Source organism: Carcharodon carcharias, chromosome 10, assembly GCF_017639515.1.
Source record: "Carcharodon carcharias isolate sCarCar2 chromosome 10, sCarCar2.pri, whole genome shotgun sequence".
NCBI classification, from domain to species: Eukaryota; Metazoa; Chordata; class Chondrichthyes; order Lamniformes; family Lamnidae; genus Carcharodon; species Carcharodon carcharias.
The window spans coordinates 127,673,176-127,691,671 of NC_054476.1; the positions used below are offsets into that span (position 1 = coordinate 127,673,176).

An 18,496-nucleotide genomic window follows, 5' to 3' on the forward strand; every position below is an offset into this window, starting at 1 on the left:
AGGGAAACGGGAGTTTGTAAGTAGCAGATGGGACATTCAAGCCCCAATGAATCTTTCTGGTGAATAAATTGGTTTGAATTTATTGATCAGGAAATTCTAACTGTTCTTCCTTCATTTGGCAACTTTCAATTCTAGTCAGACTGGCATTGAAGTTAATCACCTAGTACAGGGAAACCAGCCCCTTGAAGAATAAGGATTCCACAGGACACTTGAGCAGCTAAAGAGCATCATGGAATCTTCAGTGAAACAAGGGAGAGAATGACCAGGCTTTGGGCAATGCTGATGAGAGTTTCATAAATACAAGAGCTATTTGAGAGGAAGGCTTCTCATCTAATCCTATTATTCAAAAGGAAATGTGAGATGAATGGAGGACTATAGTGTAGCGCTGGTAATAAAGTAAATAATTAGCCCTTTAGTGTGAGGTGTAGTTGAGTGTATAGCACCTGATGAGCTGTAATCGATGTTACATATGGGCTATGGTACCCAGTTTTCCCCTTGCTGCCTCCACAGGTTGTATATGTCAGGTTTATAGGGACAGAGGCAGAGTTTTCCCAGAATGTTCATTGTAACCTCTATTGTCTTGTATTTCCAGTAAGGTATACAGGTAAATTCTGCCTCCATTACTGAGAAAGTGAGCCTGTACCAATTTGTAATCCATCTCAGTTTTTATATCATTTAGCCCCAAGTGTTGAAACCCTTTGCAATTTGTAAACTTTTTTTTTGTTTTGTGTCCTCTTCTTGTGTCGTGAACATATCAAGAAATGCAAAGCCTTAATTTGTAGATTCTTAATTTATAATTCTTGTTTGAAAAGGTTTTTAAGTGATAAGTTACACACTTACTGTTGTTGGGCATAAGACCATTAAACACCCTTACATCAAGGCACTCCTTTACGTGGCTTCTTCTGCCTGTAGCTAAAACAGAATCAAGAAGATCTTTTGCCTCGTCCAGTTATCCTGATCCAAGGCCAGGATGCTACCGAACTGATGAAAGTCATCAACACTAATGGTGAAGCAGTAGTCAGGATTCATGTCAAGAGCGACACACTGGGTCGGGTAAGTCTTATATCAGAACCTAAATCTCAGCTAAACAGTTGAAGGATGTGTTTAGCAGGGTGAGAGGAGGGATTCTGATGAACTATGGATTTGTACAAGGTCCCAAGTCATGCACATGCAACCTTAAACCAGCACAGAACTGCCTACAAATCAGGGCCCCACTCAGCCTCTTGCTATTTAGCCCTTTTTGGTGCACTGTCCAACTGAGAATAGATTCCTAATACTCAAATGGCCTAGCTGTCTACATTTACCTCTTCAGCAATTGAGTAACATCTTAGTTGTATCAAAGCTGCATGTTTTAGATAACTTACTCAGAATTAATTTCCAGTTATTTTCACAGAAATTCTAAAAATGGGCTGACAAAGTGAGTGGATGGGAGTGAGGCTATCTACATAAGTTGCTTATTAACCTTTATTGAAAGCCTCGGTTCTGGGAGAGTGTGAGAGAGTTGTGCTCTCCCGCAGCTAATTATAGAGCAGCTGACTTGTGGATGGACACTTCCTGGAGTCGGTCTGTATGCACAACATCAAAATAATTCCCCGTTAATTAACATGCTTCAATAGAAAGTTTAAAACCTTCTAAATAAATCTGGAAATGAGTCTGAGGTAGGAAATGAGACTACTAGCTGAAAGCACTTTAAGGTAAACAAAAAGCCTTCTCTATTCATTCAGCTGAGAGCATTTCCTGAAGCCTTATCCATTTGAGGAGAATGATACTGACCCAGTGGAGCCTACAATTCCACTCTCACCCTGTCAGAGCTTCGTCAAGTTAAAATATTCCAAATTTAGGATTACTCAATCAAATTCATATCCCAACTATCCCCATTGGGTTGTGCAGATTCCCAGGTAACATCTTAAGTAGGTGGGGAAAGAGCTGACAGAACTGTGATGGTGTGATTTGATAACATATTCCATTAATCCACCCACCTTATGTCAAAATTTGCTATTTTTAAGCATGTTGTAATCCCTCCCTGTATGGCCTGGTTTTGGGGAAGGTGGAAGCAGTATTGCATTATGGATCAAATCTGAAGCCTCCATGATCAGTCACTAAAAGCCAGAGCTATGAATCAGCACACCATACATCCTTACAAGGAATCTGAAACCTGTGTGGGACATCTTAAAAAAAACTCCCCATAGTACTCCAGCCAGTCTCCGTAAAGATTAGTCCTGTAATGGCTGATATTCTGTAGAGATTTTCAGAAACCAAGCCTGTCAAAGATCAATCTCATCTTTTCTCCATGCTCCTCGGTTTCTTCTCTCTCCAGCAATGAACCTAATTGTCTGTCTAACCATTTTACACCACCAGCCTTAATGATCTTTCCCTGGCAATTTATTCCCCAATTATTCTTTGGGTCATTAAGTTCCTCCTTTAGCATCCTTGGACCTGCATTTTGATGTTCTCTCCCTAAAACCCTTCCCCTTTGACCATCTTTCTCTACATCATCAAAAAGATTGTCTTCAATCGTTTCTTCTAAATACAGCTTCACGATTGCTCCCTTCCTCTGCCTTTTGTGAAACACTGTATAAACACACATTATTTTTAACATGGGCCTCCTGTTATGTAAACCATTCACCATAGTGAATGATGCACCTGGAGCAATTTTATAAATTCTCTTCATGATCTCAGAAACTTCAGTTAGGTCATCTGGAAAGTTCCTTACCCCAAAGAAAACCAACCCAACTTCCATAACCTTTCCTTCTAACTTAAATTCCTGACATCCAGAATTATATCTGTTGACCCTCTGTCCCTTCTCAAAGGCAACAATATCCTTCTTGTTTAAGGCAAAATACTGTGGATGCTGGAAATCTGAAACAAAAACAGAAAATGCTGGAAAAACTCAGCAGGCCTGACAGCATCTGAGGAGAGAGAGAGAGTTCATGTGACTCTTCTTCAGAGCATATCCTTCTTGTTATTGAGTACATATGCCAGATGGGGTTCTGGTGGGGAATTAAAGGCTGGAGCACAGATAAGAATTTAATGTGGATAATTGAATTGAGGGTCACATTGCAATAAACATGTATAGATGGTAGGCTTTAACTGCTAAAACTTGAACAGGTATTCCCTTCCTCTTCTGTGTGATCAGCCTTCAGGCAGTTCAATGTATGATTGGTTGCTGCGCACGACCTTCCGTTATACAAGATGGGCCCTGCAAGTCCCAACAGGGCTTCAGACACAACTATTCCTTTGTTTCGTTTCTCTTACAGAGAAAATCCTTCAACAAAACGCAGATGTACAGGTGAGGGGATGAGTCACAGACAGCTAGTAACTGCTGGGAATTATCTTTGATATTTATGTGGTATGTCCCGTGTACACAGTGTTCCTGAAAATGGAGCTCTGACTGTGTGGGTACAGTAATGTAAGAGTGATAATTTTCTATCAGCTTTCTGAATTTTTCCTCCCAATATTTGTCATCCATCTACCTACCAAAAAATGGGCCACTTTGCTAGTGAGGGAAAGTTACAAGAGTTGTGGTTCCTATAAAAGTTTCCTCAGCACGAGCCTTACATCCCAGGTATTATTTGCATTTCTGTGGTGTTTAATACTAAGCTCCGCCCAACTTCCACTAAACAGCCACCCCAATTGCTTTACTTTCGTCAAAGTCTTTACTCTTCAAAAAAGCTTAGAAGTTTGACGGCACTCTTAATGTTTTGTTCACTTAAGTGGACGTAGTAGTTGTGATTTCTGCAAGAGCTGATTTGACAATGTTCTGAGAGTGAGGTTCAGAGATGATTTCTAGTAAGGCTGATAGCTGTCTCGTGTGTGTCATTGATATTGTTGCTGAGCCAGTGTTAAGTTGTGTGATGGATGCCTCCTTTCATGGGATATGGGCATCGCTGGCAAGGCTAGCATTTGTTGCCCATCCCGAATTGCCCTTGACAAAGTGGCTTGCTAGGCCATTTCAGAGGACAGTTAAGAATCAACCACATTCAGTTGGTAATAATCTTTTTTTCTGTCTCTCTCCAGCCAGCCTATGATGTGGGGATCCTAATGACTCTGATTGTTGCCTTCTCAGTTGTTGGCATGATCCTGGCGGTGAGAATCAAGTGCAAGCAGAATCGGAATCGGGTGAGAGCAGTGCTCCCTCCAATTTTTACCTGCCCAGGCTATTGGCTTTCTGTTGAACTTTAGCCCAATAGTGTAACTTTACTGTGATTTACATTAATGAGTGCTTGTGTTCCTGCACCCATAACTACTCAGAGTTCTATGTTGCTACTATTGCAGTGGCAATGTCAGCTTGGTTGTGAATTATGCCCTAATAACACCAGTGTATTCTGCAATAGTTGCACTATACATGTCACTTGAGATAAATCTGTCAATCTAAAATCTGACATTAACTATCTGCATCATGGCTACAAAGGCTTTGGACTTGATTACTGGTTGGTACTCAGAATTTAAAATCTGCTTCTATTTGGGACTGAGGCTTACCATGGAGACACAGTGTGATTGCAAGCATCAAAGTTCGGGGGTATGAGTGGTGCTCACTGTATTCCAGTCCTTGGATCTAGCTTCAAATTTGACCCAAGACTAGTGCGATCAGATTCCCACAGCTGTAAAAAAAAAAACATGTATTGTTCCTAAAATACACAGGTTAAACTGCCCGTACTTGTACAACAAATTGTCAATATTATACTGACGAAAGAAAGAGATGCTTTCCTGAGGGTTGAGGTTAAAGCACACCTTTGGAGCATAAAGGTGCTTTATTGTATATTTTTAATTTAAAAACTAGAAACATGCAGGAGATGGACAGCACCTGTGAAGAACATGAAAGTTAATACTTGGAGAATCCCTCAGAACCGGAAGATATTGCAAATGAACAATATTTAGAAAGGAACAGAACAAGGGGAAGGGTTTGAAACAACAGAACAACCACACACAATAGAAAAAAAGGAAATGGAATGACTTGTGATGTACTCAGGTGGAGAATAGGAGATGGCCAAAGTGATGTTTGCAGTAGACAATAAGTATGGAACAGTAAAAGACATGTATGAGACAGTGTGTGTGAATAGCTGAGTAAGGTATTCAGAGGTAGAAAGGGAAGCATGAAAACTGGCAAAGAGGATAGACTCCAGCGACTCAGAAGTGGAAGAAAAAAGCAGTTGGCATAAAGGATATAGCTTTGTTGTAACTGGGAAGGATCCCTTCCCGAAGTACAACCTATTCATTTTCCTCTTCCCCGGAGATGTCGGCACTCCCTCCCTATACTGACAGAATGGAAATATGAGCTGCCGTGAAGATGTGAAATTACTGAAGTCACTGTTAATATCAAAGGACTGCGTTATGTCTAGGAGAAAGATGAGGCCTGTCAAGGATTCTTTTCCACCATGGTAGATGGGTGCCTCAACGAGCTTGCCCCATTTCCCATTCACCTCTTCCTCTCCTCCCCACAAAAACTGTGATAAGGTGTTCCTTATTCTCTTATTCCATCTCCGCAGCCTCCATAATCAATAGGTCATCTTCCACCAACTTCAACATGATCCTGCCACCAAATCTATCTAGAAATGACACCCGTTTTTATCCCCATGTGTTCAAAGGGTGCAGACTTGAGCATACCTAGTGTATCATTAGCTTAGCTATCGCTCACTGGATCTAGTTAGACTGCAGTAAGTGCCACTGAGTCTTCTCTCCTACACCAAAAACTACTCACTACTCCCTGGATCAATGACTCATTTTTCTATGTTAAATGCAATTTGATGTAGCTGGTTCTTCCAGCCCTGATAGAATCAATTAAATTCTTAATAACCACCTAAAACTTTGCACACTGACTCTTAATGTCCTTTTTTCCTGCAGAATTCCTTGCAGCAGCAGACTATCAATGCAATCAGCCGGCTAGCTACACGACGTTACCAATCACGGTGCAGGTCTCAGGGTCATGAGCGTCAGAGCAGCCTAGATTCTCAGAGTAGCAGCATGTCGGAACCGGTGTGTGCCATCTGTCTGGAGGAGTTTGCTGAAGGGCAGGTGAGAGGTGTTGAATGCTAATGAATTTCCTTGTTCTCCCTTTAGCACATAGGGCGGATGACAGAGATCATCATTGCCAAAGAATAAATGGGTTTGATTTCTCATCCTGATGCCCTTCAATAAATAGTTTTTCCTCAGTTGGTTTTTGGCTCTTATTTATCTTATTTGTTTTTATACAATATGCTCAAAAATACTGTGTTCTGGATTGAGACTGGACAAACATCCATCATTTGGAAAGGGACAGACTGCTGGATTGAACACAGGTGAAAGGACAGTTTCCTAGCTTTGCTACCTAGTTTGCCCATCAGAGAGCAAGGAGATGTTGATCTCATCTGCCTGGGTTTAGGTTAAAGCTTCAGTAATCTCTTGGTCATTCCATTTCCCTGATTCTGGCTTCACCTGTTGCTTGATGTCCCAGTCATCCTGAAACTGATCCTGGCAGTTTGGTAAAAGATTCCCACTCATTATTAAATGTGTTTGTGCTGTTCTATTAAGTGGCTGACTCCTGTGTTTAGTGCTGTGTGCTCACTAGAATGTATTGCTTATCCTATGGCTGATTTGTCTTTGCAGGATCTTCGGATAATTTCTTGTTTCCATGAATTCCACAAGGAGTGTGTGGATCCCTGGCTTCTCCAGCATCGCACCTGCCCCCTCTGCATGTACAACATCATCGGTAGGTGAAAATCAGAGGTCACTTGGAGATATTTTTGAGGGAAGTGAATCCTGATTTGGGTTTAATGCTGTGGTTTGTTAACTGGTGAGGGCAGGAATGGCTGGGGTAAAACAATCCGATTTATATTATAATATACGTAAAGGGCATGCATACCCTTAAAGGCAGTGACTTCTGGCAGACAGGCCTACCAACTGCAGAGTGATTCATTTCATTGTCTCTAGAGGGAAAAACACTTGGTGCCAGTAAATATAAAATATCTGTTGCCACCAGGGATGTTTTTTCGTTCCGGCTGCACTCAGATAGTGAGTGTGATTCTCACCTTGTTGGTTAGCGGGACCTTTCGATGACACCAGAACAGATCTGAAATCATGAAGCTGATTTTCAAACAAACGATTTGAGTAAAATTTACCATTCTCCTCGTCTTTAACAGCACAGTCTAATGCTGAGATCAATATTCAAATTCCTCCCATTCAAATGACTGAAGTGAATTCAGAACAAAAGCAGCAACATTCAAAACTCTGTTGTTCCTGCTGGGGGATTGTGATTCAAAATACAAATAAATAAATGCTAAACAAGTCCAGGTTTACAGCTCTGGTTGGTTGCAAACTGCACAATCCTATCCCTGAGGAGCCAAGCCAAGTTAACTGTGAGCACATACAGGGCTAGAATATGTGCCATGTCCAGTTGTGATGAAAAATGAGAGTCAATTAGAGTTTGATTCAAAGACCTACATTCTGCACGTTGCTTTGAAGCCTGGTAATATTCTGTGTGCTGATCTCTGTAAAGCTGTGTTGGCCCGTGAACCTTGGGAATGTAATTAAAGATCAAAGGAAATGTTTGACCTCAGTAGTCACTAATGGTTCATTGTTCCATCTCATTTTCAGAAGGTAGTTCATCAGTTGCACAACATGAAGTCCATGACCAAGCCAATTCAGCTGCTCAGCTAAACCAGCGTGTACATTTGCTCCGACGATACCCTGGCCACGCGCACCTCCACAGGTCGAACACTGCCATTCCTTCCAGGGCTCCCCATTTGAACAATCCCAGAACTCCAGGAATGCAAATTGCGCCCCCTGGCCATTACTTTGTTACTCCAGAGGTCTACCGCGTAGGGTTTAATACAATGAGGTATGTGGCCACGAGGCCGCAACAGCCTTCAAACTTGCATAGGTGCAACTATCGCCGTGCTGATGGCCAAGGAGTTTTCTACAGACATCATAGACCCTTTACTGTTCGAAAAGGTCCACCCTGGCCAGACGAGTCTCTTCATCGACCATGTCTGCATAAACCTCCCTGCAGGCCGCAGCAACTTTCTGCATGCAGTATACCACTATCTTCACATAATTTAAAGCCTAACTGTGCTCCTGCACATTCACAGATCACCAGCAACCATGACAACCGTAGCTGCTCAGGGGACAGTTTTGGTATCAATTGTTCGGTGCGCAGTGGTTACCTGGCAGATAGCCCAGGTAGTGACTCCAGCTCAGGTCCTTGCCACTGCTCCTCCAGCGATTCAACACTGGATTGTACGGACATCAGTAATCATTGTACTTATGGGAGTCAGTCAACCTTCCGGAGCTCTCTGAGCAGTGAATACGATCCCCTTGTGTACTGTGGGACAGGTGGAGAGAGTATGAAGGGTTCGTCCTTTGAAGAACGGAGACCCAAGTCACTGGACTCAGTTAGTGGCCCCCAGGAAGACCACGTGCTTAGTCACACTCACTACCACCATCATCGGCACCATCACAATGGTGATGCTCACCCGAGTCCTGAAGGAGAACACTGTATGAGCCCTGGCAAAAGCCCATCACAGAAGCAGGAAAATGAGCAGTTAGAGGAGTTCATGAGCAACATTCAACACCATCAGCAGCAGGCAGAGTTCAGCTGTCAATCCCATTACACCCCTCACCCTGTCCAATGTCACTGCTTGGAGCGGCACCTGTTGCTTCCCCCTGGACTCTGCCTTCCTGAAACCTCACTGCAAAATATGGATGTTGAAAGGGGCGAGAGGAGGGCAGTCTGTGCCAAATCAGATCAAGTGCCTTCAGAAAATAAACCCAATCGGACCAGCAACAGGAGGAGGAGGAGGAGAAGGAAAAGAAATTTCCAGATGGATCAGCCAGTGGTTTACTTCCATCAGGACTGTGACACCCTGGAGGACTGTAGAGTGCATATTCACTATGGGAACAGTGGGAGGCAGTGTCACCTCCCAGATATTCAGCCATCAGTGCCAATCCCTTTAATCCTCAACAATGGAGCTTCTAATGATTGGAGTTTCCCATTCTGTGAGTGTCCTAGTTCCTTCTGTCAGCAACAACTGTATCGAGTTGGTTCTGAACCACAGTTGGCTGGAGAGCAGCACATAAACAACATGGACCCAGGCCACCCATTTCAAGATAGCTGTACTGAAGGATACTGTGATGAAGACCCAGTACAAGACGAGCCCTTCTACTGCCAGGCAATCCCCAACAATCCAGGTCGGTAGGAGCGCTCATCTCCTTTTGCAGAAAGCCAGAAATATTTTTTACGTGCCAAAAATGTTTTTTGTCTGTGCTGAATTTTTAACTTGCTGTTTCCAGAAAAAAAAATACATGGGAAGGGTAATGAACGACAGTGATACGGGATATTTCTCAAAGGAGAGTCCATGGGCTCAGAGTGTAGTAATTTCCATATCTGTGAAGTGTTAAGGAAAATGCAGTAAAGAGTCTAATGTGCTAATTACGTTAAGTGGCTGCAGGAGATTTCAAGTTACTGGCAAGCATTCCTTGCTATTGTTAGTGATTGGCTGTACATTCAATATCAGTCAAGAAAGTGCAGCCTTTTACAATCGGATTTCATCCCTTTCAATAACTTATTTGAATAGCACCCAATCTTCACAGCACACTGAGCCAAATTAGTTATTAGATCGGATGATCTAAAGCTTGGTAAAAAGAGGTAGGTTTTAAGGACTGTCTTTAGGGAGGAAAGAGAGATAGAGGGGTATCTGGAGGGAATTCTAGAGCCTTGCACCTTGACAGCTGCAGGCACAACCATCAATGGAGCAATTAAATTGACAAAACTAGATGAGCGCAAATATCTCAGAAGATTGTGGGATTGATGGAAATTACGTTTATAGGGAGTGGTGAGGCCGTGAAGGAGTTTGAAAGCAAGGATGAGAATTTTAAAACAAGACGTTGCTTGACTGGGTGCCAGTGTAGGTCAGGGAGCACAGGGGTGATAGAGGAACAGGGCTTCATTCGAGCTAAGACACAGGCCACAGAGCTTTGAATGACTTGGACGTTATGGAGGTAGAATGTGGAAGAACAAACAGAATTGCATTGGAATGGTCAAGTCTAGAGGTAACGACGGCATGAATGAAGCTTTCAGCAACATATGACCTGAGATGGGGTGAAGTTGGGTGATGTTACAGAGGTGAAAATAGGTGGTCTCAGCAATGCCGTAAATATGTGCTCGAAAGCTCATCTCTGGATAATATATGATATCAAATTTGCAAACAGACTGGTCAGTCTCACGCTGTTGCCAGGGCGAGGGATGGCAGCGGAGTTTGGACTGTATTTCAGTGAGGAGCCGGGGGGAGAGATTGCTGCAGAGGTCAGGTGATGGACTTTGTGCTTGAAAACCAGAAGGGTAGCTGTGTGTTTAAGACTACAGCATTTTGCCCAGTGTAAGAAGTGAGCTTCAGTTAAAGTCCTTGTGAGAATAATGTATTGTACAGTTCATTATTTTGCTGCTTTTCCTAATTTATGCTGTTTTCCTCCATTTTGAAACCTTAAGAGCATACCTAGGATTTTAGAAAGACTTCTGCATAAAAATGGAATTGAGGGTAACAGAAGGTATGGTTGTCTGATGCGGTCCTGCCCGCTATCGCCCATCACTGGGATATCCAGCGGCAACTCTCCCTCTCACTTCAACACAGGCTACTGATTTAAAATCGGAGAATTAGATGCAGGGGCAAGAGATTTAAAATCAGCAGAATGAACTGGACTCAGTTATTAAAACATCAGATCACTGGAGGAGGAGAGTATGTGTCATTTTCCCTCTGCACGTGTTCGCAGGAGTTTGCAGAGCTGTGGATATGTACTTGCTAATCTCTGTCACAATTTACTACAGGCTGGAACTAGTCATTAACAACATACACCAAGTAGAATGATAGCTTTAAACCAACTTGCCATCATCATCCATTCAGTACTTTCTCTATGCAAGCTAGTTTGTAGCTCCTGTATTGTTGCGTCAAAAAACAGATCACTCTGCTTGTGTAAGGATATTACATGAAGTGAGTTTGATTAATGTGGACCCAATTCTTAGTGTTCACAGGCCCAGAGGGCAAAGTTGATACTGAATTGATCCTACTCTGAAAGTGATGTGGGAAATAGAATCATGTCATGCTGGTGAAGAAGAGGGGGCTTCCTCAATTTAATCTGTGCTGAACCAACCCTGGGAGTGTTTGGCAAGTTAATACAAAAGGAGCTTTTGTAACCTGTGCTGTGGCTGATCTAGAAGTGTCTCATGGGATAGTTAGTGAGCTTTCCTCTGTACCTACTCTGTGCTGCAGTTGACCTGGGAGCAGCTTATGATGACACTGCTTCGAAATGCAAAGTGTTTAACTTCCCAACACTGGAACCCCTCATAATGAGCTGAAAATTCACGCAATACAAATAATTAGCTATGACCCCTCCCTTTGCATTACACTTTCCTACACTACAACAATGACCACTCTTCAAAAGTACTTCAGTGCTTTAAAGCACATTCGGATGTTTGTTGGTGCATGGATGGATGTGTGTATAGGTGTGGAAATGCCAATTTAAAAATGCCATGATTGGAGGTCCCAAGAAGTTAGGTCAGAGTTTAACAGCCAAACAGACCAGAAAGCTCCTAATTTGTTTCCTGATTATTGCAGAGATAACTTTGGTCTTCTGGCATATTTCAGTCCTATAGTTCACCTCAGAGAGCTAATAGATGTAGGAGTAAGAACATAAGAAATAGGAGCAGGAGTAGACCATCCAGCCCTTTGAGTCTGCTCCACCATTCAATAAGATCATGGCTGATCATCTTGTGTTTTGATTTCCATGTTGCCATCTAACCCCAATAACCTTTGATTCCCTTGCCTAACAAGAATCAATCTACTTCTGCCTTAAAAATATTCAATGACCCCACTTCTGCCATCTTCTGAGGCAGATAAGTCGCAAAACCATCTGAGAGAAAAAAATTCTCTTCATCTCTGTCCTAAAAGGGTGAACTCTAATTTTAAAATAGTGCACCCTAGTTCTGGACTCACCCACAAAAGGAAACATCATTTCAACGCCCACCTTGTCAAGGCCATTCAGGATCTTGTATACTTCAATCAAATCACCCCTCACTCTTATAAACTCCAGTGGAAACAAGCCCATTCTGTCCAACCTTTCCTCATAAGACAGCCCACTCATTCCAAGTGTCAATCTAGTAAACCAACTTTGAACTGCCTCCAATGTATTTACATCCTTCCTTAAATAAGGAGACCAAAACACAGTATTCGAGGTGGGTCTCACTAATGCCCTGTATAACTGAAGCATAATGTCCTCACTTTTATTTTTAATCCCTTTCATTATAAAGGGTATAATTTCGTTAGCTGCCTTAATTACTTGCTGTACCTGCATACTAACATTTTGTGACTCATGTATGCGAACACCTAGATCCTCTGCATCTCAGAATTATGCAGCCATTCTCCATTAAATTAGTTCTCTGCTTTTTTGTTCTTCCTGCCAAAGTGAGCAACTTCACATCTTCCCACATTAAACTCCATTTCCCAGATCTTTGCCCACTCACTCAGCTTATCTATATCCATCTGCAACCTCCTCATGTCCTCTTCACAACATAGTTTCTTACCTATCTTTGAGGTAGGAAAGAATGCATCTGCTTTCATGACACCTGATGTCCTCTATGATGAAATGGACAATTGACACTGTTTAGAGTCTCATATAATGAACATCCTCATGGGGAGGTACTGAAGAGCTTCTGTCACCTGGGACTGTAGTTCTGTTGGCCATTGCCTTGGGGGAGGGGATGCAGCAGGAAACAAGGTTCTGGCTCCTAGCTTTGAGGGTATTAGTTGGGACTACTGAAGTTGCCTTGGTGCAAATGATTAATTTTTCTGTTTATTAATCTCGGATGATCGTGCTGTCCCACCTCGACGTGTAGATCAGATGCTTTACCGGTCAGAGCACTGACACCTTGTTGGAGTGTGCAATGACTGATTCATGTTGCTGTGCAGCTTTTGAAAAATTAGCTTCTGCCTTTCCTAGAGATAATGCTTCCATAAAAATCAATGAGAACCTTGGGCTCCAGCATCATTAAGGAATATATTTATGCTCCAAATTTTAGATCTGTGCTGGTTATTATCTTGAGTTAAGAATCACCGGCCACTTCCCCCATAGGCTCACATTGCATTCACATGAATAAGGAGTATATTTCCACTGTCCCAATATTTAGGTTATATAACTCAGGGGTGAAATAGTATTATTGTACGTAATGCATGCTTGATCTATCCTATTTTCCAGAAGACAGACAAATGAGCACTCTAACCCTCTAGCTGACGTCTTTCCCATTCAAAACAGCTGAAAATGGTTCAGACTTTACTCATAGAGAGAGAAAGCAAAGCGTTTTGCCCTTCTTCTAACTTGGTGACAAAGATTGCTTGCTGAACTGCCAATCAAAAATAACATCCCGAACCTCAAACCCCTCAGACATTTGCTCTGCATCTCTGGAATTGGAGCTCAAAACCACCCCAGATTAACAACAACTTGCATTGATAAAGCACCTTTAATGTAGTAAAATGCTCCAAAGTGCTTCAAGAGAGGGTTATCAAACAAAATTTGACATCAAGCCACATAAGGAGTTATTAGAGCAGGTGGCCAAAAGCATGGAAAGGGGTAGGCTTTAAGGAGCATATAGAGCAGGAGAGGTGAAGATTTTTAGGAAGGGAATTCCAGAACTTAGGGCCAAGTCAGTTGAAGACACGAGCAACAGTGCAATGAAAATGCACAATGAAAATTGAGGCAGTGCCAGAGTGTGGAAATGGAGGAGCTCAGAGGCCTTAGAGGATTGTAAGACTAGAAGAGCAACTCCCTTCAGTCCACTGGTTGTAAGAGTCCTGCAGGAAGGGAGTTTTGGTAGTCTTAGCCCAATTCTTAGGGCCCACAGCATAAAAAGCTCTCACCCACAAGAATGTGGATCTTTATTTTGTATTTAACTATTTCTTTATTCTTTCATGGGATGCATGTGTTGCTGACAAGGCTAGCATTTATTACCAATCTGATTGCCCTTGAGATGAGCTGCCGCCTTAACTATTGCAGTCTACCTGGTGTAGGTACACCCACTGTATTGTAAGGAAGGGAGTGCTAACTGTGCTATATCTTACCTGGAGCACTTGGTGCTAACACTGTAGATTAGAAATGTGTAGTTACCTTTTCCCTAGAACTTATATACTTCATATTTTATTCATAAAATAAGATGTAAACATTTTTCTTTCAGCATGGCAGTTATAGACCATGTCAAGTAAGGTGTCTGTGTGCAGAATACAGCCTTAACTGTATTTTAATGGGTGAATATCTGTTTCTGTCTGGAAGTTCTGCTCTCTTGTTACAAGGTTGTTTCTGGGATTGTAGTAAGTGACTGTTCAGCTCAGGACATATGCTATGCATGTTACTTAGGGCCTTCAGCTCAGCTGAACAGAATCATTCCTGTAAAACACTGAAGGTTTTTCAAAATGCCTGAAAATGTTTTTCTGTCCAACCAGGTTCAGAATCAAATGTGGAAGAGATCTGTGAAGAAGCCGTGTAGCTAATTGGACAAAGAAAGCAAGTCTGAAGAAGCTGTATAGCTGGCGGGATGAAGGGCACAGGAGCGAGGAAATCATGAAGATAGTAGGACATGAAGGACATTGGCATGAAGAAACTGTGAAGCTGGTGGGACAAGGGGACATGTGTGAAGAAACCATGCAGCTGATAGGATGAGGGGTGGTGTAAAGAAGCCATGTAGCTGGTGAGATGAGGGGTTTGGGTGGCAGAATGAGGTTTAAAGGAGGATGTAGCAACAAGGCAAAGAACAAATTATTTCACAAAGTTTGAAATACTTAATCCAGGAGCATGAATCTTCAGAAGCAGCTCTTCATGCAATGGTGCTTGTTATTCATTGCCAATTATCTACTTCACCAGAGACATGGGGATATCTGTAGCCTTCCATTAATTTGGAAAATTGAAGGGCTTTTTGAAGGGTCTATTCGAGGTTGTCTTTGTCTTCCAGAATAGCCCAAGGTACAGAAACTTCCAGCACTTGTGATCAGACCCTGACTGTCAGATAGTAGAAGCACTTAAAGATAAATGTAGCCTTACAGGGCCTTGTATTTACCAGGGCTTCTCAGTATATTTTGGGTACTTTGAATTAAGAGAAAACCTTTTTAAAGTGTTGTATTATATTTGTATAGAAAGACATTTCATTATGGTAATATGTTCTTAATATATTTATTTACTAATATATTTATCCTCTGCCAGGGTGTGTAATGTAAAGTGCCTTATAAATGATCAGTGCTGTCACTAACCTGATGGTCTGGCCCTATTCAGATTATGCGCAAATAAATTATTTTCAATTATGAAAGTTGTTGAACTATTTGTATACCGTGGTTGTAGTTGGAGTGTAAGATTTCTAAGCTAATATTTGTGAACCGGACTGCTTTTGAGATCTTTGAGTTTACACAGCATTGTACTACTAAATAACATAACAATAGATACCGCATAGCACTTGGCACTAGGGGTTTATTGCAAGCGTGTTAAAGTCTGATAGCAAATTTCTTTATTTTAAGAGCATAACAAGAAATAAGGGGTGGATGGGACATAACTGGGTAATTCTTCACATCATTAAGTAGTCTTAACTGAGGTAAAGACACACAGGGATCTAGGGAAACAAATTCCAGGAGTTCCAGGATTTTGACCTAGTGACAATGAAGTTTTGGTGATAAAGTTCCAAGTCGGGATGGTGTGTGACTTGGAGGTGTTGGCATTTAAATGCGCCTGCTGCCCTTGTTCTTCTAGGTGGTAGAAGTCGAGGGTTTGGAAGGCGCTGCTGGTTCTGGTGCATAAGCCTTTGGTATTGCAATGTTGTCAAGGCCCATAGCCTTAGCTGTATCCAGCTGTTTCTTGGTGTCACATGGAGTGAATCGAATTGTCTGAAGATTGGCAGTTTTGACAGTGGGGACCTGAGGAGGAGGCCAAGATGGACCATGCATCGGCGCTTCTGGCTGAAGATGGTTGCAAATGTCTTTTTTGCACTAATATGCTGGGCTCTGCCACCATTGAGGATGGGGATGTTTTTGAGCTGCCTTCTCTGGTTAATTGTTTAATTGCCCATCACTGTTTATGATTGTGACAGGATTATAGAGCTTTGATCTGATCCATTGGCTGTGGGATCACTTAGCTTTGTACAGCATGCTGCTTCTGCTTTTTAGCACGTTTGTCCTCCTGTGTTGTAGATTCACTAGGTTGGCAGCTCATTTTTCAGGATGCCTGATGCTGCTCTTGGCGTGCTCTCTTCACTCATTATTGAACCAGAGTTGGTCCTTTGCTTGATGGTAATAGCAAAGTGAAGGATTAGCCATGCAGTTACAGATTGTGGTTACAGATTGTGGTTAAATGCAATTCTGTGTTACTTTTAAGACAAATAGCATGGATGCTAGATAAGCACATGAGGGAGAAAAGAATAGAAGGAAACTCTGATAGGGTTTGATATGGGGACAGTGGTGTAGCAATAATATCACTGGAGAAGAATCCAAAGGCCATGCTAATGCTCTGGAGACATGGCTTCAAATCCCACCATGGCATCATGGTGGAATTTAAATTCAGTTGATTACATCTGGAATTAAAATGTAGTCTCAGTAATGATTACCATGAAGCTATCAATTTGTTGTAAAACCCTAACTTGTTCTCTAATGTCCTTTTGGGAACGAAGTCTGCCATCCTTACCTAGCCTGGCCTACTTGTCATTTCTGATCCACAGCAATGTGGTTGACTCTTAACTGCCCTCTGAAATGGCCTAGCAAGCCACTCAGTTTTACCAAATAATTACATAAAAGTTGAAAAGGAATAAAACTGAACGGAATGTCTGGTGTCAACCTAGGCACCGGAAACGACAAAGACACACCTTGCCCAATCGACCCTGCAATGTTATCCTCGCTAATATCTGAGGGCCTGTGCCAAAATTTGGAGAGCTGCCCTGCAGACCAGTCAAGCAACAGGCTGACATAATCATTTAGACCAAACCATACCTTACAGCCAATGACCCAGGCTCATCCATTACCACCACTGTGTTTGGCCCATCTCACCAGCAGAACAGTCCAATCAGAGTTGGTGGCACAGTGGTTGACATTCGGGAGGGAGTTGTCCTGGGCGCCCTCAACATTGATTCCAGACCCCATGAAGCCTCATGGGGTCAAGTCAAACATGGGCAAGGAAACCTGTTAACAGGGCCCGAAAGAGCGGGATGCACAATGTGCAACAGATAAGACCTGTGCTTTTGGGGGGCCTGGACTCATTGGCTGAGTAGCCTGTCAATCTGGATGGTCAGTTTCCAAAGCAGCCGATCTGGCACGATTGACGGGTAGATTGGCCAACGATTGCAGTTGTTCTGAACAACAGCAATCATTGCTCGAGTAGGGTATGCCACGTTCTCCAGTTCCCCCTTTCTTGCTTAGTTCATGTCAAGATTCATGTGAGGACTGTTATGTTTCTGTTGGAGCTTTATTCTGTTCAGACCTGGCTGGAGGCTGTTGGAGTTCAAGGTAAGGTAAAGGCCTACTCAACATCTTGCGGGTTACCATTGACCAGAAACTGAACTGGTCTAGTCATATAAATACTGTGGCTACAAGAGCAGGTCAAAGGCTGGGAATCATTCAATGAGTAACTCACCTCCTGACTCCCCAAAGCCTGTCCACCATCTACAAGGCACAAGTCAGGAGTGTGATGGAATACTCCCCACTTGCCTGGATGAGTGCAGCTCCCACAACACTCAAGAAGCTTGACACCATCCAGGACAAAGCAGCCCGCTTGATTGGCACCACATCCACAAACGTTCATTCCTTCCATCACCTACGCACTCCCTTCACCACTGACTCACAGTAGCAACATCTAGAAGATGCACTGCATGAATTCACCAAGGCTCCTTCAACAGCACCTTCGAAACTCACAACCGCTACCATCTAGAAGGACAAGGGCAGCAGAGAGATGGGAACACCACCACCTGGAACTTCCCCTTCGGGTCACTCACCATCCAGTCTTGGAAATATATTGCCGTTCCTTTGCTATCGCCAAGTCAAAATCCTGAAACTTCTAACAGCAGTATGGGTGTACCTAAACCACATGGACTGCAGCGGTTCCAGAAGGCAGCTTACCACCAACTTCTCAAGAGCTACCAGGGAAGGGCAATAAATGCTGGCCCAGCCAGCAAAGGCCACATCCCGTGGATGAATAAAAAAAAGTGCCTAGTGCCTCACCTCTATCCTCAGAAGGCCCATCCCAACCTCCTCCCTCTTGATGAGTTATGGCCTTGGCCCCTGTTCTGGGTCCTTCTTGACCTGACCACCTCTCTCTCGATGGTGTGGTCCTCGGTTGGGCCCTTTCCAACTGAACACCCACCTTCACAGCCCCCTCACCAATATTATTCACCTCAAATTAATTGATTAAACCACCCGGTTTTTATACCACAAGAGTAATCATGATGCCTTTGAAAGCTATATGAAATCATTTAGCTGCCAATATGTAGGGGGAAAAAACACCCATCCACTTTAAT

The 18,496-nt window shown here is 42.8% G+C and overlaps 1 protein-coding gene across 2 annotated transcripts in view; it reads left to right on the forward strand.

Annotated features, from left to right (window-relative positions):
- The window catches only part of LOC121282950 (E3 ubiquitin-protein ligase RNF43), a 195,806-nt gene extending 180,493 nt beyond the window's left edge, over positions 1-15,313 (forward strand). For both annotated transcript variants that reach the window (XM_041196788.1, XM_041196790.1), the window contains exons 4-9: positions 913-1,053; positions 4,018-4,119; positions 5,842-6,012; positions 6,583-6,685; positions 7,570-9,162; positions 14,457-15,313. In XM_041196788.1, the coding sequence (XP_041052722.1) occupies positions 913-1,053; positions 4,018-4,119; positions 5,842-6,012; positions 6,583-6,685; positions 7,570-9,162; positions 14,457-14,500 (2,154 nt within the window). In that variant the 3' untranslated portion in view covers positions 14,501-15,313. The remainder of the gene's footprint in view (positions 1-912; positions 1,054-4,017; positions 4,120-5,841; positions 6,013-6,582; positions 6,686-7,569; positions 9,163-14,456) is intronic.
- The last annotated feature ends 3,183 nt before the right edge of the window (positions 15,314-18,496 follow it).